Source organism: Megascapheus bottae, chromosome 13, assembly GCF_031878675.1.
Source record: "Megascapheus bottae isolate mThoBot1 chromosome 13, mThoBot2.hap1, whole genome shotgun sequence".
In the NCBI taxonomy this organism is placed as follows: Eukaryota; Metazoa; Chordata; class Mammalia; order Rodentia; family Geomyidae; genus Megascapheus; species Megascapheus bottae.
The window spans coordinates 53,158,226-53,181,805 of NC_143521.1; the positions used below are offsets into that span (position 1 = coordinate 53,158,226).

Genomic DNA, 23,580 nt, shown 5'->3' on the forward strand with positions numbered 1-23,580 from the left:
AAATACTTACTATTTACAGAAGGCACTGAACATTAGGAAGAAAAGGAAGAGGAAACAATAACCTGCTTTGAAGCCATCCAGAAAAATTACATTCCAGATTCTCTTGGATTCAATTTAATCCAATACACAAATTTGTTGGAAGAAAACTTAAGCTACTGTCAGCTTGAGTTGTAGAAAAACATTAGTACATTTGTTTTGGAGTCAGGCAGAGCTGAGTTCAAATTCAGCACCCATTTAAATCTATGGCTTTAGTTAAATTGTATTTTATAGTATATATTGATTCTATTGCATCGTATTATCTTCATAATATATTTTATTCACAGGGCTCTTGGAAGAGAGCCCTGGGTGGGGTAAAATCTTCAGAACACTTCCCCCAAATAACTCATGACTCTGGAGTATTTATAGTTCAACTGTCTGTACAGAGGCCCAAAACCTAAGCAATTGAGTCATTTAAAATGTGATGTCTTATGAAAAGGTTCGTCATTTACTTGTCCTTTTGCCTGGTTGGTGTGATCTTTCTTTTCAACAGGTAAGATGCTACCAGCTGGATTAGGGATGTAGTTGAATGGTAGAAGGTTGGTCTGGCAGGTGTGAGAGGCCTGAATTCCACTGCCAGCTCTGACTCCAAAGAGTAGGTTACTCAAATATAAACAATATTAAAAGCACTACAGAAGAAGTTAAAATGAAGTCACTTAATGTAACATTTCATCTCGATATATTTTTCTTTCACGCAGCAGTGGGCCACAATAAGAGCTACGCCAGTAACAGAAGTGACTGAACAGTTTCGAGAGGAAGGTTTCTATCCCTGGGGCTGATGCTGTGATCGAATCCTACCCCAGATCTTGAACTGCAGATCTCAGCTCTGCTGTGTCACACACGAGGATGTACCCTCCAAACTATCCATGGCTCAGACGTTATCATGTGCAAGACGTATGGTCAGAAGTTTTTACATTCTGAATGAAGACTGGCAAGCCTGTAGAAGGAAAGCACAAAACAAGAGATCAAGAGGCAGTGAGATACACCTGAGGTTTTATGGACCAATGAAATGAGCAGCCAATGCGTCCCAGCGCCACTGCACATCCTTTGATGCTCTTCCTGAAATCACAGCAGTGAAAATGGCCCCATCCAGGTATGAACCACAGCAGGTATGGCCAGATTCAGTCTCAAAACAGCAAATCAGCCACTGGGACCAAAAATACCCAGTTTCTAAGGAGGACTAGCTTTGGACTGTTCAGAAACTTCGTAAGGGAATTGAGGCAACACAGGTTTTATCAAGCCTCTGGAAGACGAGAGGTCACAGACTGAGGACATCCTTCCTTCCCAGAAAAGACACTTGAGATAAGTATATAGCAGGTCAATGAAATGCCAATCATTTCTCAATGTGAGATATCAGGCAACAAGTCCAAATCAAAGAGTAACAGAGGGCTGGGAGTTTGGCCTAGTGGTAGAGTGCTCGCTTAACGTGCATGAAGACCAGGGTTCGATTCCTCAATACCACATACATAGAAAAAAGCCAGAAATGGTGCTGTGGCTCAAGTGGTAGAGCTCTAGCCTTGAGAAAGCCCAAGGACAGTGCTCAGGCCCTGAGCTCAAGCCCAGGACTGCCAAAAAAAAAAGAGTAACGGGCATATGGCTGGTGTGGCATAGCTAGCGGGGGAGTAGCTTGTGAGTTGTAGCTAAGTCTGACTTTCCTAAATTAAGGAAGGGCCAGCTTTTATAGCAGCAGCTGGAATTCTGGAAGAGAGATGTCTCAGAACCTGTCACACTGATATGGAAACTGACTGCTATGATCTGTTCAGTGGCTCAATGTAGCTTCCGTCCTCCCTCATCAACATGATAGCTCGGGATCCCCACGTAAACACCTTTGACAGAGAGGGTATTAGTCTCCTTAAGGAAGTCCTACCATGACAAAGGCGACTTTCCAGGCCACTTAGAGCTTTCCAAAGTTACCTTTGCTTCTTAATCATAGTTTGTCAAAGATAGTTAGGGAATTGAGCTAAAGAAAATGAGAATCACTATGCAGTTAAGATCATCTATAGGTAAATGTGCATATCCAGTGTTCCAATAGAATCTTTTACCTTGGGCAACAGTCTGTGAGGTGAGTAGAGACAGTGCATTTTGAAACAACCAAGGAACTGATGAACTTGTATGTAAGGTGCAATAACCATGCATGCTGGTCATTTACTGTTTTATGGCTATCCACAAAGACAGTGCCACCAGTCACTTGACTGGTTAAAACGCTTGTTAAGAAATTCTGCATTCGGGCTGGGAGTTTGGCCTAGTGGTTAAAGTGCTTGCCTAGCATGCGCGAAGACCCGGGTTCGATTCTTTGGTACCACATACATACAAAAAACCTGGAAGTGGTGCTGAGGCTCAAGTGGTAGAGCTCTAGCCTTGAGAAAGTCCAAGGACAGTGCTCAGGCCCTGAGCTCAAGCCCAGGACTGGCAAAAAAAAAAAAAAAAAAAAAGAAGAAATTCTGCGTTCACACTCAGGACAATGAATGTGCATGGAAAGAAAGGAGAATTCTTAAAGGAGATGCAACAAGATGTTAGCAGTGTGGAATTGGCTACAGGGGTAGTATTAAAATCATTGGGAAGCCAAATCCAGATCAACCTAATTTCACTTCTGCTTCCAAAATAATCATACCAAAGTCTGCAGACAAAAGTTAGTAAAAGTTAGTTTGGGCTTTTCTAGAGACAAACCCTCCACCAAAGTCACACAGATCTTAGCTACAAGGTACGTGTGTACTTCAAGGAGTCATGTTGAATAGATCAGCCTTCCTGGTATGGAGGAAACTAACAGTGATGTCAAATATGATCCACCAGTTGAAAGTCACAAGATCTGATGCTTTGAATGACATCGAATGGTTTACAAAGGGGTCATGGTCCATGTAAGTATACATGGAAGCTGGTCCTATATAGTTTTCAGATGGAGAACGGATGAGCTTATCTGAAGCACAAATTAGAGTAGTTGGTAGTTTCTAGCCATTAATGAGAAAAAGGGAAATGTTTAAAAGAAGACAGCTGAGCACTGGAGAGCAAATCATGTCTATTTCCAGCCTTCTTCTAGATTCCTTGTAAATCATTTTGTCCAGGAAGAGTATCTGGGAATCACGTAGACAGCTCAGATGTCTACAAGATTTCTTTATACGTGCTCCTCTGCTCTTCATCTTCCTATTTAACTGTAGCACACATTTGTGATTTTTCTGGTAGTTTCCAGAGGAGTTGGCTGATGGATAGGAATTTCAGGCCATTTGGGAAATGAGTCACCAGTGAAAGTCCCTTAAATATTCCTTTAGTGACTTGAAAAAACAGGAAAATTTCTCCAACATTTCAACATCTATGTTCTTTAAAATTCCTCTTTCTTGTTTTATTCTAAGCTATTGCATATGGGAAAAAATACCCCCAAATGCTTCTAGTACTCTGTTTCTCTCTGTGTTCCTGGCCATAACTACTGAAAGATGAATGAAGGCATCTCCTTTTGAAAGCAGTTATAAGTACATTTTAAAATATTTATTTGTCTAACATTTAATCTTTGTACAATAAAACATTTTCTAATAAATACACTGTTATATACTTTCAAAAACTATTTATCTGTCATTTTAATTTTTCTCCAGAAAACATGGATTGCTGGACATTTTCTTTACAATTGGACATTTTTTTCTAATTTAAAAAGGGTAAATATTACAAGGTGTTTGTGATTCATACATATTATCCTAACTACTCAAGAGACTTGAGATCTGAGGATCATGGTTCAAAGTCAGCCGGGGCACGAAAGTCCATGAGACTCTATTTTCCAATAAACCATTCAGAAAAAGCCAGAAGTGGCATTGTGGCTCAAATGGTAGAGCACTGACCTTGAGCAAAGGAAGGTCAGGGAAAACACCCTGAATTCAGGCCCCAAGACCAGAAAAAAAAGATAATTCTTGTTAGACTGTAATGACCAAGTATTAGGCATCTATATCTGTATCTAAGGAAATTTCACATGCAAATTTATGCCTAGTCACAAGGATTTTACAACTTAGGAGAAAGGACTTGACCAAAGTGCTCTGGTTTCCTAAAGCCCAGCAGGTGTCAATCCCTCAGCCAGACCATTCACTGTGAAGCTAGGACCCTCCAAAAATGGACCACTTCCAGCAAAACTACTGTTTGCAGTGAAAAAGAAAGGGGTGAGTGGGAGAGGTGGCCATGTGGAGGTCATGAGCAAGTAAAACTTTCTGAGCTGGAGGAGGGACAGAGATCAGCATGGGTCGTGATATGAGGTCACCTTCAAGATTCTCACAGTCCCCCCTCCCAGCTTAGAGACATCCTCAAATCAGATGAAATGACTTCATGTGAAATACAACCATTTCCTCAAGAAGAAATCACCCACCTGCACTTTTTCTCACACATAAACGCAATGCGGTTTTGCTCTACAATCATCTTCAGGTCATTTATGGAAGAATCTAAGCATGCATTACTGGGGAAGAAAGAAGAAAATATTGAAATAGCACAATCTTTCAAATATTTCCCGAGAGTCTTAGTTTCTTCTGCATAGCAAGCCTTGGGCAAAGCCTTGGGACAAAGAGGTACCGTGAATGGGCACTCATGAGAACTCTCAACTCTCAGCCAGGGATGTAAAGTAAAGAGGTTGATGGGAAAGGGCTCAAGGTAGAACAAGGTTTATTTATTTCTGGAGCCAATCCAATTCCATTCTTTTGCAGGCTGGTTTGCACAAAATGTAATACCTGGAACTGATTCTGAAGTCATACATCATCCAGGCTTGTAGTGAATGAACTTTCTTTGGGTTCAAATTAACGACTTCCACACTTCCGAAAGTGCTGAAATAGAACAGAACAGACCATTGCCAGGCCCCAGGAAAAGATAGGGGGACATTCATCCTTGTCATTTTCATCAAGCAGGCTGGACACCATTGGTTAGGACTGACCCTGTAGAATTGACTCATCATTTGTCTGAGAAATAGTTACCTTCTCTCATTCAATATGATACTTATCTAACAAAGATCAGATTTTTGAAGATTTAGATTTCTAAGATAAGGTTTTGAACCATACATTGCTACTGTTTGTAAAAAAAAATACTTGCTACTCAAACAATGATCAAAATAATGAGAAAAATCAGGGAGCAAGAAAGAACTGCCCAGGTTCAACCTTCTATTATGTGTGAATGGGTACAGCCCTTAGGAAGTGCACAAATTTGGAGATGTCTGAGGAGCCCTGCTTGAAATCCTCATTTCTAAACTCTTCCCTATTGGCTTCTGTCTGACAGGTCCCTCCCTGGTATAAGTACTTACAACACTAATATCAAATTATAAAATTCTGGAGTGTTCGTGCTTTCACTAACAGGCCTATAGAAGGAGGAGGTCAGAGAAGTGGCTCAAAGTAGTAGAGCGCTAGCCTTGAGTGCAAAAGTTTAAGGACATAGCCCAGGCCCTGGGTTTCAGTCCTACAAACAACAAATAAAAAAGAAGGAGAGAGAGGCGGGGTGGGGGGAGGGAGAAAGCTGGTTAGAAGAAGGTAAAGGAGCCAACATTCCTGTGTAAAATGAGCCAAAATATTAAAAGAGAAAAGGAAGAACAATTAATTTGAGGTACTTTCCAATGTCCAGAACAAACATATGTTTCTTGCTCTTGATCATTCTTACTGGAAAAAAAGTTAGGGAGCAAAAGCCTAGAGATAATCAACATGACAGAAACTGTAAGTGTAAAAAGAAGTCAGAGAAGATTCAGGAAGGAAGATTCAGTTGAGGATTAAATGAGAAAATAGCAGGTAATAACAATTAGGCATAGAGCACAGCCTATGCATTTGCATATAGCATCACTTCTTTAAGGACCCTCAGGGGACACACCTTAGGCCAGTGCCTAGGTCACACAGGCTATATAGAAAGCTCCAGTGGCCTCACTTTTAGCCATAATGCTGACAATGTACTGCCAAGAGACAATGCTCAAAGGTTGCTTTAGTTCTCAGTGCAGTTTTATTGCTGAATTGGGATTCCCACTCTTCATCAAGGAGAGAATTAGAGAGAAGAGCGCATGGGCAGGCAGGTCACATGGGCAAACAGGATGAACCAAGATGGAAAGCGGAAGGATGCAATGGAATGGGGAAGAAAGGACGCTGAGGAAAGTATACCAGACCTTGAAAACTCAAGAGCTGTGGTTAGAGGCAGTGTGATGCCCATTAGGGACATGAAAGAGTGTAGACAAAAGAGAACTCTGCCCACAGCACTGACCCAAGATGACAAATCTCTCCAGAGCATAGAAGATTTTTGCCCCTTTAGCCCAAATCTTGAGGACTGACCTGAAACAATAAAAAAGTACGTTCTCTTGAGGAGTGAACTATCCAACCAGAGGCTATAGTAACCTATGCACATAGGAAAGAAATAAGCACCTGCTTTTGTCAAAGGGAGGAATGTGGGAGCCATTGAGCATCACGTGGACCATGCCGCAAGCAGCTTCTGCAAACTAAAACAAACACACAGACAAACAGATATCCACCATTACTCTTCCGTGTGCAAATATCATTCCCCATCATTTTCACAGCACAGAGTAGGCCCTCAACAAATAGACAGATAGATACCGAATGACTTAACAGGATGGTGGTATTGGAATTTAAATGTGGCAATAACCCTTTCTAGCAGGAAGTTCTGATCTCCATTTGACACTCAAGGAGTCTGAAGGTCCTTTGTGAGACAGATAAATATTCAGAGGCTGTCTCCAGTGAAGTCAGAAATAGTGGGTGAGTGTGTTGGCATGCTGTTTCTTAAGCCAGATTCCAGATCTGGAGTCAGATAACTAGGAATAAACTCTCATGTCTGTTATTTGTTAACTTTGCACATTTAGTAGATTGCTTATTTGTCTGGGCCTCCATTTTGTCATCTATAAAATGAGCACAATACTCAGTACTTCCTAGGAATGTTGGAAGGACAGACGTTCCTTCGTTCTGTCTATTTATTCATCTATGGCACTCGGGTTTCCACCAAAGGCTTTAATGCATGATTCTTTTACTTGAGCAGCCTCCAGGCCCCTCTCTCCTATCTCCTTGGAGTTTCTTTGCTCTGGTTATTTTTCAAATAAGGTTTTGCATTTTGCTCAGGTCAGCCTGGATCACAATCCCCCTATTTATGTTTCCCGCTGTTGCTGAAATGGACAAGAGTATACTACCATATGCAGTTCTTTCTGTTGAGAAGGAATCATGCAAACTTTGTGCTCCAGTTGTCCTTAACTCTGTATACTTGCTATTTCTACCTCCCCTGAAGCCAGGCTTACAGACATGAATCATCAGCATCCAGCTGGATGGAAGTTCTTAACCTGTATAGACGTGACCACACAGGTAGATTCTGAGAGTGTTCTAGGAATCTAATCAATACCTGAAGCAGAGGATTAGACCAATCCCCAGCTTCCTGGAAGCCATAGCCAAAAGGCATGGGTCCAGACAAGAATTCTTCAACCAGACCCCACAGAGCCTCTGCCGATGCGCTAAAGTTCTATGTACAAACCTTTTAACTTGTGCTTCTCAGTCTTTGCCTCAGGAAATATCCTTCAATTTCACTTATGAAAGGATGTATGCTAAAGGACTAATGATCCAAAAAATGTGTGTGTGTGTGTGTGTGTGTGTGTGTGTGTGTGTGTGTGTTTAAATATTTGACTGGGTAGCACCTTTCGTTCTTTGCTCCCAGAATTCTAGAATTTTTACTGCTCACTACTCACCTTTTGAGACATGACCTTCCAGAACACCGACACAGGGTTGTTAGGGCAGTTTAACCTCCAATGTGGGCAAGAGTGCTTGTTCATTTCTAAAAGACATGGGAAAGCATGTCATTAAGTTCTATTCATCCCTGCGATTCATCTATTCGATTACAGTTGAAACTGTTTTCCAATAGCATTGCTGCCAAGATGGAGTCTGGAGAATGAACACATCTCAACTCAATTCAACTAAGTGTACCCTGAACCCCTTCCAAGTTCTTGCCTTACCCTCTATGGCCCAAACAGGAATCCGGGCATAGGCTTTGAGTCATCATTCTGGGAAATGGCAATTCACTTGATCAAAAACAAGTCTCCCACAACAATCCCCATGTCCAAGAAGAAGTTACACCAGGCCTTTCTGGCAAGTTCTTGACAATACTTCTCTACGAGAGTTTCCTCGCTGCCTCCAAATTACCTCACACCCTTAGGCTCAGATGGTTTCACAAGCTATACGCACTCAGCCCCATCAAAACAGGCTCAGTACTCAGTAAGAGATAAGACTTAGAATGTGAACACATAGGTTTTGCATCACTTCTCCCATGGTTCTCTGCCTTAATGCACAAACATTTATTGAGTGCCATGTCCTGAGGATAGGGTTAGATGGGAATCTTCCCTTATAGATTAAGTACTTGGTGCAATGAGAACAACTAACAGAAAGATTGGCTTGGATGGGGGGCAGTAACACTGGGGAAGGCTGATATTAAAATTTGCCCTAAAGAAGAAGAGACATGTGAAAAATGGAGGCCAAGCCAGGAATTTAGACATCAGTCAAGAGGCAAAAGAATGTTTTGAAAGTCTTAGGTAGCAATTGGACAGCTCTAGGTTTTCATTTCACAAAGGGCGCTGTGGTTTTCAAATGGAAGCTGATCTAAATGAGTAAAGGATGATTAGCAAGCTACTGCCATAGCCCCAGAACGAAGGGACAATAGCGAAGTATAAATACTATGCTGATGGATTACTTGGTCATAAACATCCATGTATTTTTCTTTTAGCCACTCCACCCTTACTTTCACCTTGCCTTTGTCCTAATAATTTGCCCTGAGCTCTGGATAAGCATATTCTGAACTAATATCATATATAAAAACACCCTTTGATCAAAAGAATGCTCAGGAGAAGAGGTATGTATATCAAGACCCAGAGTCAGCAGAATTATCCAGATTTAATGTTTCTAGGCCAAACTGATGTCAAGAATGAGTGAGTATGAAAGGTGACCAGGACAAAGGGAGCGGTAGCTAGGTACTGGCGGCTCACCTCTGTAATCCTAGCTACCCAGGAAGCTGAGATCTGAGGGTCATGGTTCAAAGCCAGTCTGGGCAGGAAAGTCTATGATACTTTTACCTGCAGTTTATTACCAGAAAACTGGAAGTAGAGCTGTGGACTAGCCTTGAGTGAAAAAGCTCAGGGACAGCACCTAGGCCCTGAGTTCAAGCCCCCACGACCATTAAAACAAAAACAAAAAGGAGAACTAATCCAAAGATTTAAACTAAACCCCTTCCCTATTCAGTTTTCACAAATACATGCTTGATGTTACAAAGACTCATTGCTTTCCTCTTATGCCTAACTGTCTATGGCACGTGCTGGGTGTTTTTTGCTCTGCTTGATGAAGAAAATTCTGCTAGTCTCTTACCCTGTGATTTTCCCCCAAAATGCTTTTCCACATCAGAGTCAAGGACTTTAGGGCCCAGTAGGGATCTTCTCCCTCTTGGAGACCTCCTTGGAACCCCGCTGGCCCTCAAGGACACTCACCAGAGGTGTTGGGGTCACCACACCACGAGAGCTCATTCGCCATGTAGCCCAGCAACGTGTCCTCCAGGGTGAACATATCTCTCTGGATCTGCGTGTACTGGTGAGCCAGCTGGTTCGATTTGCTCCAGAAGAGAGACTGGAAAGGAACAAAGGACACCAATGGCGGGAGTGATCTTACTAAATCAAAACAGGAAATCTACAGATCCTATCTGAAGAGGACATTACATAGAATTCTATTGCTCCCGAAACTATCTGCAAGAAACTTTTTGCAAAAGTGATGTTGATAGAAGTGGTTTTGCTTCTTGGAAGCTCAAGCTCCATACTTCTTTCGTTTTTCCTCCAAATCTCTCCTTATCTCCCCCAACACACACACACACACACACACACACACACACACACACACACACACACACACAGAGTTTTCTTTTCAGACCCACTCATAAGTACAGACAGCTAAATTTCAGACTAAAATCCTGGTCCATGAACCCATTCATTCTTGTCAGGAAGCAGTGCAGCAGAGCAAATTACATCACAGCCTGAAGATGAGCCACTTGGGGCTCAGAACCTGAGTAATGAAAGCATCACTAAGCCTTATTTCCTATCCCTATGAAATAAAAATGGTAATAATTGCTGACAGGATTAAATGAAGTAATGCAAATTAATTGCTTTGCACACTATCAATTGCACAGTTGCTTCTTTGACAAAGGTCAGACTGGTTATTATTTGGCAAACAGCTCTTCTATGCACAGCACTGTGCTTGGTGGTTCGAGGGGAGTCACAGTAACTCCAGTAAGTCCAGTGAACTCCAGTTCACTCACAGTGGGATTGGAGGTGATCACTTGTGATTAGGATTAAGGACTTCACAAACAGAAATGTGGACACATTGCATTTTGGCCTTAAGTACTGTCTAGGAAGAATGCATTCCATCACAGGCCTCTCTGGCTGCAAGTTCTAGTCTGTTGATAGTTTAACTGGTCAGTTTCATGCCTGTCAGATTTAGGTAATCTTAGCTGACTAAATTCATCAACTTTCAGTTTTCCCACTAGTAAAATGTAATTGCTGACACTGGACTTTCCTGTCTCACAGGCCATAGAAAGAGGCCTTTATAGGCCTTGAAACTTTATAGGCCTTATAACTCTTATAAGGTTTAAGAGAGCTCTTTGTAAGCAAAATATATAGAAATAAAAATAATTAAAAGCACTCAAGTGGAGATTAACATTGCTATTATACTAGTATAATACTTTTCCTACATCCCCTTTTTACTCCTACTTCCCTTTCCCAAATCTCCTAAACCCTGACATAATTCTAGTTTCCCAAAGGGCCCAACAAACTCCATCCCCACCAACCACAATCCACAATGCTTAATGCCTACATTTTTCTCTTCATCAAAATGTTGTCATATGACTTTTTTCCTCTGGCTTTTATCTCTAGTTTTTTTTTAATTTTATTTTATTGTTGGGGTAATGTACAGAGGAGTTGGAGTTACATTCATCAGGTAATGGATACATTACTTCTTGAACACTGTTACCCCTTCCCATGTTTTTCTCCACTTTTGTGTCAGTCATGGGCTTGAACTGGAACTGGGCGCTGTCCCTGAGCTCTTCAGCTCAAGGCTACCACCCTACCCCTTGAGCCACAGAGCCACTTCCAGTTTTCCTGGTGGTTAATTGGAGATAAGAGTCTCACTGACTATAATGCCCATGCTGGCTATAAACCTCAATCCTCAAATCTCCTGAGTAGCCAGGATACAGGCAGGAACCACCACGCCCGGCCTTATCTCCAGTTTTTAAATCAATACATTTCCCTAGCTACCTTGTTGCAGGGTACAGTTTGATTATCCAACTCCATTAGTGGTCGATAGTCTTCCTCTGTGATATTGCAAGGATTCTTTGAAATAATTGCACTTCTGAATGTGTTCATTATCTGTACACAGTCTGGATATCTGTAAGATATAACATGGGAAATAAAAATAAGACAAAATATAAATTTTTAAAATATTAGTAGAGTGTAATATCTTAAAAAAAAGAGCCTGTGTAGTGGCTCACACCTATAGTCCTAGCTGCTCAGGAGGCTGAGATCTGAGAATCATGGTTCAAAGCCAGCCTGGGCACTAAAACGTTCTCAAGACACTTATCTCCAATTAACCATCAAAAAACTGGAAATGGCCCTGTGGTTCAAGGGGTAGGGACGTAGCCTTGAGCTGAAGAGCTCAGGGACAGCACCCAGGCCAGGCCGACTTCAAGCCCCATGACCCATGAAAAGAAAGAAAGGAAGGAAGGAAGGAAGGAAGGAAGGAAGGAAGGAAGGAAGGAAGGAAGGAAGGAAGGAAAAGAAAACAGAAAAGAAAAGAACACTTCTTTGGGGACACACCAACTAGGTCCCTGGTCCTTCCCACCTCATGTATACAAGGACTTTACAGGAGGGAGGAGTAAGCGCCCTGCGGAGGAAGAGGGAAATCTGATTCACTTTCTTAAGGCAAAATGGTAGAGCAAGATTCAATCTGTGTCTATCTGATGCCAGGGAATGAGTCTGGAGATTAGTTCTGCTTTCTCACTGGTAGAACATTGGCCTATCAAGCATGAGGCCTTGAGTTCAAACCTAAACTAAGAAAGAAAGAAGGGAGGGAGGAAAGATAATAGCAGTGATAAAAATTCATGATATGCTTGTATGAAAATATCATGATGAAATCCCTTACTATGTCTAATTTACTATATGCCAATTAAAAAAAACAAAAACTCTGCCTGGAAGCTCAACCTATATTTTTCTTCAAATTCTTTTCATTCCAAATCTAGAAGCTTTCCTGATGAGTGGGAGAGTAACTGTGACGTGACAATAGCCCAGTAGCTGTCCCCAGAGTTTGGTCTAGGTCTGAGGCCTTTGGGCATCTGAGCCAGCAGTGCCCTTGGGACTCACCTTGACCAGAGGTCCTTAGCACCAGCCACGAGAGAGGCCAGCTGCAGAGCTCACAGTGCCTAGCTGCAGATGAACCAAGCCAGAATGAGAAGAGGAATCGTCTGTGCTCCTTGTCTTCCTTGTACGAGGGATTGATCTCAGGGACTTATGCTTGACAGGCAAACACTGCCATGTGAGCTTTTACTTTGTTTTTCAGATAGGGTCTCATGCTTTTTGTCTACAGCTGCCTTGATGGCTGGTCTTATCTCTGACTCCTGAGTAGCTGTGACATGAACCACCCTGCCAGGTTAAGACTTCTTTGTACAGTTAAGTCAGGTTACACAGTCAAATCGCACGTAAACCACATAGCATACCTGGAATCAGCCTTTACAAACAATGTCAAGGAAGCAGGTAATGAAGAGGCTCCAACAAAAACAAGGAAAAGACAGTTCCGTCAGCAAGCACCTCACCCCCTGCCCTCTTTCCTTCCTGAATAAGACACATGTTTTCTGGCCCAGAACAGCAGATAAAGATCACAAAGAAAGGTTTTGTAGCATTCCATGCACTGCCAGGAAAAAAAATTAGGTGAAAACCAGGCATGGTGGCTCACACCTGTAATCCTAGCTACTCAGGAGGCTGAGATCTGAGGATCATGGCTCAAAGCCAGCCTGGGCACTAAAAAGTTTGTCAGATACTTATCTCCAGTTAACCACCAGAAAACTAGAAATGGCTCTGTGGTTCAAGGGGTAGGGAAGTAGCCTTGAGCTGAAGAACACAGGGACAAGTGCCCAGGCCCCAGAGTTCAAAAAAAAAAATTAAGTGATAACATCCTTCTATTTCATTCCACAAAGAACTCTATATTTTACATAATCTTTTCAGGGAAGCATGTCTCAGATTCGGAATTTACTTTCTAGAAGTAATTCTTCCATCAGTGACCTTATAGAAATGAGACTTCGTTCTAGCCATCATGGTCAGTGTATCTCCCCTGTATCCAGCAGGTGATGGGGGGCGGGGGGGGGTGGCTCTTAAATTCAAAGCTGATCTGGGTGTGTGTCTTAGGTCTCTTAATTTGACATAAACAATTCCATGAGCATCATCTAGAGCCATGAGACCAGAGTAGACTGTGATGTGAACATAGCACAAAGGCATGCACATCTCAAGGTAAAGAACAAACATCCTTCTATCCTGACTGATCTTCACATAGTGTGATAGCTGCCACCTTCATTCTTCCAACCTAGTAGATGGGACTTAGTAAGATATTACATCATAGAATTACACCCACAAACTAAACTTCTGGAAAAGGTGGGGCAAAGCCAGCTTCCATGAATCATCCACAAATCTCCAAGACGAGCCAAATCCTCTAAGTCACCTGGAAATCTCACCTGACATTGGAACTTCCTGTGGTGTGTCTTTCCTTCTCAGGAAGAGCAATAGATGTTCCTTGTTCGATGACAGTGTGTTTCTGGTGGTCACAGGTGAGGAAATGGATAGCAATGAACAATCATAAAAGGAGATGTTGAAGAATCAAAAGGCCTGTGATGCCTGCAGTGCCTTCATCGGTGACACTGAACAGGAAGAAACAGCCCAGACAGGCTGTTGGCAAGAAAGTTCTCATGGTTGGCTGGGCCAAAGGTCAGGATTAAAGGTCAACGGCATTCCCTCTCTTTTGCTACTCTACTCCTGCCAACAGATTCCAGGACTCGCACATGTCCTATCCACCAGCATTCACTCCAGCTGGCTCATCTCTCGTCCCTTCCCTTTCCTCCAACCTATTCAAGGTGGCCAGTACTAGGCTTAGAGGAGAGAGAGAGAGACAGAGAGAGACAAAGAGAGAGGGAGAGAGATGATTACCTACCCATACAAATGTCAGTCTGTATGCTAAGTGCCAACTTATATCCAAATCAAAACTTACTAAGTGCCAACTTACACCATGAGTCCCACTGTGGCAAGAAGGGTTCTATGCTGGTTCCCTGGGGCTCAGAACAGTGTAGTACCTTGCCCAAGGTCAAACAACTGGCTCATTGCCACAGCTGCCTTCTGTTGTGAACCTCGCTCCTCTTGCTAGGCAATGCTGCCTCCCACAGGAAAGGGAAAAGCAGAGCCTCGTCTTGGAGTGGATGGGTTCTAGCAGAAATGAAAGTAAAACCCTGCGAGGCAATTATGGTCCCCCTAGATCCCAGGAGAAGTTCAAGTTCACAACAGGGCACAGTTGTTCCCAGAGACTGGGATAAAATGAACAGGGCAAAAGAGTAGGTCCAGCAGTGAGATGCATCTGCTTCTGATACATTTAATAATTAAACATAGCTGGTCATTAAGCATAGAGTTTTACATTGTTATTCTGCATTAGATATCCAAATTCTCATGCTAGTTTTTGCTCTCTGGACTTTACACCATTCCCCCCCCCCCCCAAAAAAAAACCCATGTTTCCAAATTCCCATGGGCTTTATAGCATGTTGTTCTGGTGAATGGCTTCACATCCTAATTCTAGTCCCCAGCAAATTGGGGTGGGGGGGAGGAATAGGTCTGCCCTTCCCCCTCCCATCCCTGTCTGCTTAAGGAAAACAAGCAGTTAATTGTGGCATTTCATTCTCAAATTTAAGGGTTCTGGATCCTGTATTTAAAGTAAAGACTGCCACCTTGTGGGAAAAGTGAGGAAAGATTCAGTGAAACAAGATTTCTAAGGTCTTAAAAATCAGAAGACTCCTTAGGCTGAAGGAAAGCTTAGAAAGTGAAAGGGCAGACGTGGCTGGAGATGCAGTGTATACATCACCTGCTTTGGTGAATGGCAACTCCTTTGTTCACATTACATAAAATAACAAAAATAGTTTTAAAAAGAGAAGAACTAAAACAAGCCATGAATGCTTTTGAGTGCACACAAATTATGCAAATATGCCAGAGGGGTTACTTTTTAGACAATGTCAGCCCTTCCTTTTTTCTCTTTTTCCCTCCCATCTCCCATTCTTAGATTATTATTGTTCTTTTTCTTATTTTTGACAAATGAGTCCTTAATTCATCTAGTTCTGCACATTATTTAATAATGAAAGAATTTGTAAATATAAATCTACCTCTGAGTATAACTTTGTCCATACCGCAAAATTTGATAGAGAGCATTTTCTAAGTACTCTGTAATTATTTGATATTCTTTTTATCTCAATTTAATAATTAGACATTATTATCTTAATTAAATTAGTTCAATAATTACTTGAATATTTTTACATCACTAAATATTTTTTAAAGCAATTTTTCTTTCATTAATCCAACAAATGTTCACTGAACATATATTATGTGTATTTATGAGCACACAGCATATATGCAAGAACAAGACAGCCATAGATGTCTTTGTGAAAGTGTACTTTCTACAAAGTAAAACTAACAATAGACAATACATCTAATAGTTATATATAAAGTATGCTAGAAATTTCTAGGATTTAGGTAAAATGGGAGAAAACTGATTGGGAAAAAAAGTCAGGAGTGATGCTGGAGGAGGTAACAATGTTGAGAGGTAACTAAAGTGGAGACAGAGGGGGACAAAGAGCAAAGATTCAAAGGGACTTAATCATACAAACAGCAAGAGGATTTCAGTCAGGACCGAAGGAACACGCCTCCCACCATTTCTCATGCGCACAGTGAACACAAAAAACAGCAAAGAAATCAGGGGAACTGCCGCAGAGCTAGCAAGCAAGAGTCCATGGAAATAAAGTCAGCAGATCTTGTGAAGTCATTATAAAGACTGTGACTTTCTCTTCAATGAAGTGAGGAGCACAGAGGCTCTGGACACTCAAAGTGCATGCTACTAATTAAATCCCAAAGATGTCTGTGCCTCTTCGGCTGAGTGTCATCCGAAAGAGGAAAAAGGCAAGGAAGAACAGGCAGTATTTTGTGTACATGAGCACAGTGATTCGGAGAAGCATGATCGAGGTAGAAATGGAGAAAAGTGATTACACTTGGATCCACTGTGAATCCCTTAATGGACCATGTCTACGGTGTTTGATAAAATAACAAGTCATGGGCGATTCCAAAGTGTGAGGCCTGAGACACTGGGAGGACAGAGTTCCTTCAGCCAGAAGAATAAAACTTAGCCAGGCACCATGGCACGTTATCTGTCATCCTAGTTACTCAGGAGGCTCAGATCTGAGGATTGTGGTTTAAAGCCAGCCTGAGCACTAAAAAGTCCGTGAGACTTCCAGAAAACTGGAAGTGGTGTTGTAGCTCAAGGGTTAGGGTGGTAGCCTTGAGCTGAAGAGCTCAGGGACAGCGCCCAGGCAGAGTTCAAGTCTCAGGACTGACCAAAAAGTTTTTTAAGAAAAGAAGAACAAGACTTGACATTAGCCAGAGTTTCATTTTGGACATACTGAGTGTAAAACATCTACTGGACATACAAGCAAAGCTGGGCTATGAAGGCATAAGCACATGATTTTGAGGCTAGGAAGGAAAAACCATGAGATCGATGTCCACAGGACAAAGGAGAGTAGGCGAATGAGACTTGAGATTCGAGGAACTCTAACATGAAGTGTGGTGGAAGCCCAGGAGACTTAAGTTAGGGACTGGGGCCAAGAGCAGAAGAATGGATTGTGCTGAAAGTGAATGAAGAAGTGATCGGCCATGACAGATGCTCTCGAGTGGTCGAGGAAAAGGTAGATCGACAGTAGCTCATCCAGTTAGCAAGGAAGTTATGCCAAGAGCTGTTGTAACTTTCCAAATGCAATAGAGAGGGGGAGGCCTAATATCCAAATAAAGTGTTCGGGGAAAGACCTCAGAGAGCCCTGCTCATGTTTAAACGCATTAGAAATGTGTCATTAAAAAGGCCATAATCCTTAACTTAGCTTTTCATGTCCTCTCTTTTATCTCCATTTCAAGACATAGCATGTCTGCTCTTAGGATATTAAGTCAATTCCTTACTAATCATTGGTTTGGATGAAAGTTTCCCCAAAAAGGTAATATAAAACAAATTATCAAAAGAAATTTTAAGTCGGATGGGTCTTTGACTGCCATTTATACACCCTGTCCTTGAATTCTCATACTCACAGAAACTTAGTTCTCGTGTTTCTCATGCAGATTCCCCGATGTTAAAAGTATGAATTTTAAAAGTGCATTTCTGTTAATATTAATAAACTATACCTTGATGTTTCAATTGTATGTTGAGAACAGAAGCCAGAGAGCATGGAAGTTGTTTGTAGAATAACCCACTCTCGGGAACCAGCTCACTGTGAGACCAGCATTAGTCCCTTCCAAGAGAAACATCCCCATGACCTAATCACCTGTCATGTGACTCTATCAGCCCTCACATCACCACACTCGAGGTCAAGCTGCCAGCACATGCACCCTTGGCATATACCACTTCGAAACCATGGTGCCATCTACAACAGACATGTAGCAAAGACAGCAAATTTCTCTTGTTTGCATGTTGAACAACTAGATCTGATAGTCGCTGAACATTTCAGTGTGCTTAAAATGTCATGTTAACATTTTTATTTTTTTGTAAATGAGGAATATAAATGGAAGAGCATGAAAGAGGGTGATGAAAGTCCTGACGGGGGAAGGCAGTTCTCTCTCATATTAAGAATGAGGACAACTAGACTTGCTGAGTAGACAAAGTATCCTTCTCAGCTCTACCATTGACATTCTTACTTTCTAGGGTTTCAGGGTGTCTTTGCCAAAAAAACTTTCATGTTGTTGTTGGTTGTGGGACTTGAACCAGCACCTGAGCACTGTCCCAGAACTCTTTTTGCTGAAGGCTAGTGCTCTTCAACTTTGAACCACATCACCACTTGTTTTTCTGGTGGTTAATTGGAGAAAACAGTCTCGCAGACTTTCCTGCCCTGGCCAGCTTCAAACAGTGGTCCTCAGATCTATTTCCTCAGTAGCTAGGATTACAGGCATGAGCCACCAGCGCCCAGCAGTCTTAAAACATGAAAACAGGTCATCAACACATGACCAGTTTTCTTTGTTCTGAGTTTCAAATGTTCCTTCGTGGTTTCAAATTTCTCCCCATTTCAGTGGCTTGTTTTCAGCCTTTATTTGACCTTGAAGAATTCCCAGGGAAGCTGGCCGTCGGTGGCTCACACCTGTAATCCTAGCTATTCAGGAAGCTGAGAACAGAGGATCATGGTTCAAAGCCAGCCAGGGAGGAAAGTCCATGAGACTCTTATCTCCAATTAACCACCATAAAACCAGAAGTGGGGCCGGGAGTTTGGCCTAGTGGTAGCGTGCTTGCCTAGCATGCATGAAGACCGGGGTTCTGATTCCTCGGTACCACATACATAGAAAAAGCTGGAAATGTTGCTGTGGCTCAAGAGGTAGAGCTCTAGCCTTGAGAAAGCCCCAGGACAGTGCTCAGGCTCTGAGTTCAAGCCCCAGGACTTGCAAAAAAACAAAAACAAAAACAAAACAGAAGTGGCCCTGTGGTTCAAGTGGTAGAACATTAGCCTTGAGCTGAGGAGTTCAGGGACAGAGCCCAGGCCCAGAATTCAAGCTCCAGGACCAATAAATAAATAAATAAAAATGAAAATAAATTTAAAAAAAATCCCGAGGAGACTTACTTTCTGTCAACCTAAGGCACGTCTATGGATAATTTAATGCACAAAGAAACTCCTATTGCAAACTGCTACCTGCAGGATAATTCATTTTACTATGAATTTCACTAGAGTTAATGTAGGCAGTGCCAAGGGGAGACATGATTTCAATATGGCGTCTGTTTGACAGTCATAATAAAATAAGGAACATTTGAACAATATCAAGGCAAATAATGATTGTGGCAAAAAAAAGAGCAAACTTGGAGTAACTTCTAAGGCTTCCTCAAAACAAGTCTGAAATAAGCTATCTACAGCATGGATGTTCCATGTTCAACTCGCTCTACTAGCACACAGGAGCCGTTGCTTGCCGAAAGAAAGAAACAAAAAGAAAGAAAGAAAGAAAGAAAGAAAGAAAGAAAGAAAGAAAGAAAGAAAGAAAGAAAAAGACAGTATAGCAAATTTTAATTATGTTGATAAAATTTCTCAGGTTGAAACTATCCATTCACACAGGGATACATCTTCCTCTTGTAAATCTGATTTGATTCCCCACCCCACCCCCTTTTGATGTCTACTTTGGAAGGTTAAGTGACATTAGATTCTTGGCTTTGCACATATTTTTAATTCTTACCAGATGTTCCATACCCTGTGTGTTTCACTTCTTGTCTTTCTTTTTTTGTTTTTTTTTGTTGGTGGAGGTGGTGGTAGTGGTGGTTGTAGTCCTGGGGCTTGAACTGGGGTCCTTTGCTGAACTTTTTCCACTTGAGGCTAGCTCTCTATCACTTGAACTACAGTGCCACCTCTGGTTTTTCTGGTAGAGAATTGGAGATAAGTGTCTCTTGAACTTTTCTGCCTGAGTTGGCATGGAACCTTGACCCTCAGATCTCAGCTTCTTCCGTAGCTAGGATTACAAGCGTGAGCCATAGTGCCATTTTTTTTTTTTTTAGTGTTTAACAAATGTTGTAAAATGAGCATGTTGTATTGTTATAATTAGAAAAAAAAATCACTGAAGGGAGTAAAACGGTTAGTTTCTTTTTCCATTTATTCTTGTATTTCTAGCTTCAGGTTTCAGTTTCTTCTATCTCATCTTTCCCAGCACCCTAAGTGTTGCAATTACAGGCAGAAACCAATACATTTGACTGAATATTCTTCATGGTTCTTTTGGCCCTAAGAATACAAGATATATGCCACTAGTAACTTATGGTCAAAATACTATGTACCAGTGTCTGCCTCCTTAATTAAAGGGTGACACTGAGTGTTGGTGTGAGACTACAGGGTAACCTGGCAAGGAAAAAGGAACGAGTGTGAAAGTTAAAGTTCTTACAGCCCATAAAGAAATTCTATTAAGGAAAAACTAGCAGTCTATATACCCAAAACTGAAATAGATGGATTGGAAAGTAACCACAATGAACAATTGTGATTCTTTTTTATTCTTCTGGTTATTTTTCCAAAAAGAAGCATTTGATTAAATATTTGATCTATATATAAATATAGACTACAGATATATACTATAGGTAATGTGTAGCATTTATTACATATATAATATATACATATTTATTATGCTATATGCATCTATATATACATGATATATGTATATAGAGTACATTCTATATGTTAATTATATTACTAACATTATTAATTATATTATAATTATATTGTATATGTTATCTCTCTCTGCTCTCTCTCTCTGGCTGTATATATATGTATACATATATGTATAATGAAGTATTATTCAACCATAAAGAAGAACAAAATTGTGCCAGGAGTATGGCCTAGTGGTAGAGTACTCGCCTAGCATGCATGAATCCTTGAGTATGATTCCTTGGTATCACATACACAGAAAAGCCGAAAATGGTGCTGTGGCATAAGTAATAGAGTGCTAACCTTGAGAAAGCCCAAGGACAGTGCTCAGGCCCTGAGTTCAAGGCCCAGGACTGGAAGGAAAAAAACAACAACTTTCATAATAAATACGCCTCTGATTGGCTTTGCGTCCTGGCTGTGCTGGTGTGGGTTGAGCCCAGAACCCAGGCCCGAAGCGCAACAACTCAGGGCTGTGCCCCGAGCGTGGAGCATGGGGCGCGAGGCATGGGGGGGTGGGTGGGAGATGGAGCGGTGGGGGCGCAGAGCATGGGGCGTGGAGAGCGGGGCATGGGGCGTGGGGGTGGAGCATGGGGTGGGAGCGTGGAGTGTAGAGCGCAGGGCGGGGGGGGGGGGGTGCGGGGGCTGCGAGCGCTTTCCGCTCTGCCACCCCGACGTGAACCCGCGGCCCCACGTGCGCTCCCAACGGGTCGGCTTTCCGCACCGCACGTGAGCGCTGGGGACGGCGGGGTGGAGCGCTGGGGACGGCGGGGTGGAGCGCTGGGGGTGACCGGGCCGAGCGCTGGGGATGGCGGGTCGAGCGCTTCTCTGGAGGACCGCGGCGGGGCAGATGTGGGCGGGGCGGGGGCGGGCCGGGCCGGGCCCACCCACCCCGCCCTCGCCCTCGCCCTCGCCGCCCCAGGAACGGAGGTAGCGGACTCGGGAAGCTGGTTTGGTTTCTGTTTTGCTCGGGTGGGGTGGGTTTCCCGGAGGCCCGGGAGAATCTGGTGTGGTTAGATAAACCGATGGTGGCTCGATGGTGGCTCTGGCTTTCCCGGGGCGTCCCGACCCCGCCCCAGCGCGGGCTCCGGGGCCACTCAGCCGGGGGTCCCTGGTAACGGTCCCGCGCTCCCGGAGCGCCAGCCAGGCGTGGGAATGCCGCCCCACCCGGCGCCTGCCACCGTCACTTTCTGTCCCCCACAGCTGGGCCGGGACCCCCAGACCCCAAAGGCGGCCCCTGTGCCCCGCAGAGCTCCGCCCGCGCCCCGCAGCTCCGGTCCCACCGCGGCGCTGCCCGCCGGCTCGCGGCGGATGCCTGGTGCGCGCGCGCGGGCGCATCGTAGGCGCACACTCACCCCAGGCCAGGCCGCAGGAGTTGGGTGTAGATGTAGCATCGTCCGAGGAAGATCTCATCAAAGTGCGGGGTGGTGCCGGTCCCGTTCCACTCCAGGGGCTTGGAGGAGGATAACAATTTCGGGATCACGAAGACCAGGGCTCCCACCAACAGGATGAGGACCAGGAGACACAATCCCAGACAGAGCCAGTCTCGCCTGGATAGCCTTCTACTACATTCACAGTCGTCCATGGGCGCAATGGCGGGGGCCAGGGGGCTAAATTCAAGGGATGAGCCGAGTCTAGGCAAGAAGAGGAGCGCGCCTGCCACCTCTGGGACTGCACCTCCTCCCCCCTTTCACTTGCCTTTATCTGCTTCCCTTCCCACCCCCACCCTTCTGGTTCAAAGTTCCACGAGTGGGCTGCACCAATGAGGGTTTAAAGGACCTCAGAGATCCCATCTCTCCTGCTGCACACGTCTAGATTCCTAAGCAGATGGATTCAGTCTCTGTTGGGAGAGGTCGTCCCCTGAGTTCTCCTGAATGCCACCCAGGCAGCCTCGGTGACTGCAGTCTAACCTGGCCCCAGCCGCGTGACCAGGGCACGTTTCTGAGCGGCTCTGTGCTTCAGATGGAAAATGGGGAACTTAGGTTTACAGGGCTTTTGTGAAGATGAAGGGAATTCATCTTTCCAAGGGGTTGATTGCTTGGCCCACGATCAATATTCAATCGATGCAAGCTATTTCTGTTCTGAAAGTGCTTTCATGGTGTGTGGAGGTGCTGGGGACAGCATCTGGCAGGCAATAATAGGGCGCTCCAGCTGAGTCGGAAAACAAATCAAGTGGCCTTTCCTGCTTCTTTCTCAGTGGGACATCTGTGACCTTTAAGCAGAAACCTAAGTGTTATCCCAGGACTTCCCCCGGCCAACTGTTTCCTGGACACAGGGGAGTGCAAATGCAAAGGCTTCATGGCAGGAGAGTCCTTGGCTGGTTCCTGGCACAGCAAAGCAGACCATGTAGAACCAGAGGAGTATGAGAGGAAGAACAGGTGTTCAGAGGGTACAGCTGAGGCTCTGTAGGACAAGATTAAGGACACGTTTAGACTATGTATTTTGTTTTTAACCTATAACTAGTGGCTGAGTGGCTTGATCTAGTGTAGCATGTAAAATGCGGCCTTGGAAAGCTTCTTGACCCAGAAAGGAGTAACAAAAGTATCAAGGATGGAAAGAAATGGGTTCTGCTGCAAGCGTGAATGGAGAGGAAACAGGGGTCGGTGGTGATTTGGAAGTGAGATGTGCAAAAGAAAGAAGACTCAAAGCTGATTGTAGGATTTTATGGTCTGAGTACTGCACCAAAAGAAAAGTTAATATGGCTATGTTTAGAAAAGTAAAAGTGGGATGATGTAGATTTGGTCGCAAGGAAAAAGAGATGGAGAGCTTTGTTTAAATATAGTAAGTTTCAGACTCTCAGAGAGCTCAAATAGCCAATGAAGTATAACTTCAGGACTAGTATTTTGCTGTTTTTGTTTGTTTGTTTGCTTGCTGTTGTGGAGCTTGAATGCAGGGCCTGAGCACTGTCCCTGAGCTCTTCTTTTTGTGTATGTGTGGGTCATGGGGCTTGAACTCGGCCTGGCACTGTCCCTGAGCTCTTCAGCTCAAGGCTACTGCCCTACCCTTGAGCCAAGCCCCACTTCCCATTTTCTAGAGGTTAATTAGAGATAAGAGTGTCAGGTTCTTTTGTGCCTGGGCTGGCTTTGAACCTTGATCCTCAGATCTCAGCCTCCTGAG

At 43.4% G+C, this 23,580-nt stretch overlaps 1 protein-coding gene across 1 annotated transcript; it reads right to left on the reverse strand.

Annotated features, from left to right (window-relative positions):
• Window positions 1-348: 348 nt before the first annotated feature.
• Window positions 349-22,113, reverse strand: Cd38 (CD38 molecule). Its single transcript, XM_090344099.1, has 8 exons — window positions 21,819-22,113; window positions 11,297-11,426; window positions 9,485-9,620; window positions 7,703-7,788; window positions 6,384-6,457; window positions 4,728-4,820; window positions 4,373-4,459; window positions 349-973 (listed from the first exon to the last, which is right to left on the reverse strand). Exons 1-8 carry the CDS (start codon window positions 22,046-22,048, stop codon window positions 937-939), a joined length of 873 nt encoding a protein of 290 aa, XP_090200225.1. The 5' UTR covers window positions 22,049-22,113; the 3' UTR covers window positions 349-936.
• Between the last annotated feature and the right edge of the window lie 1,467 nt (window positions 22,114-23,580).

What these genes read in the sequence shown, in the direction of transcription:
- Cd38 (XM_090344099.1), bottom strand. Translation starts at nt 22,048, where the DNA reads ATGGACGACTGTGAATGTAGTAGAAGGCTATCCAGGCGAGACTGGCTC. An exon ending in CTCCTGCGGCCTGGCCTGGG is followed by an intron (nt 11,427 to 21,818) that starts GTGAGTGTGCGC and finishes TATATCTTACAG; the next exon opens with ATATCCAGACTGTGTACAGA. An exon ending in ATGTGTGAGAAAAAGTGCAG is followed by an intron (nt 974 to 4,372) that starts GTGGGTGATTTC and finishes TTCCTTCTACAG; the next exon opens with GCTTGCCAGTCTTCATTCAG.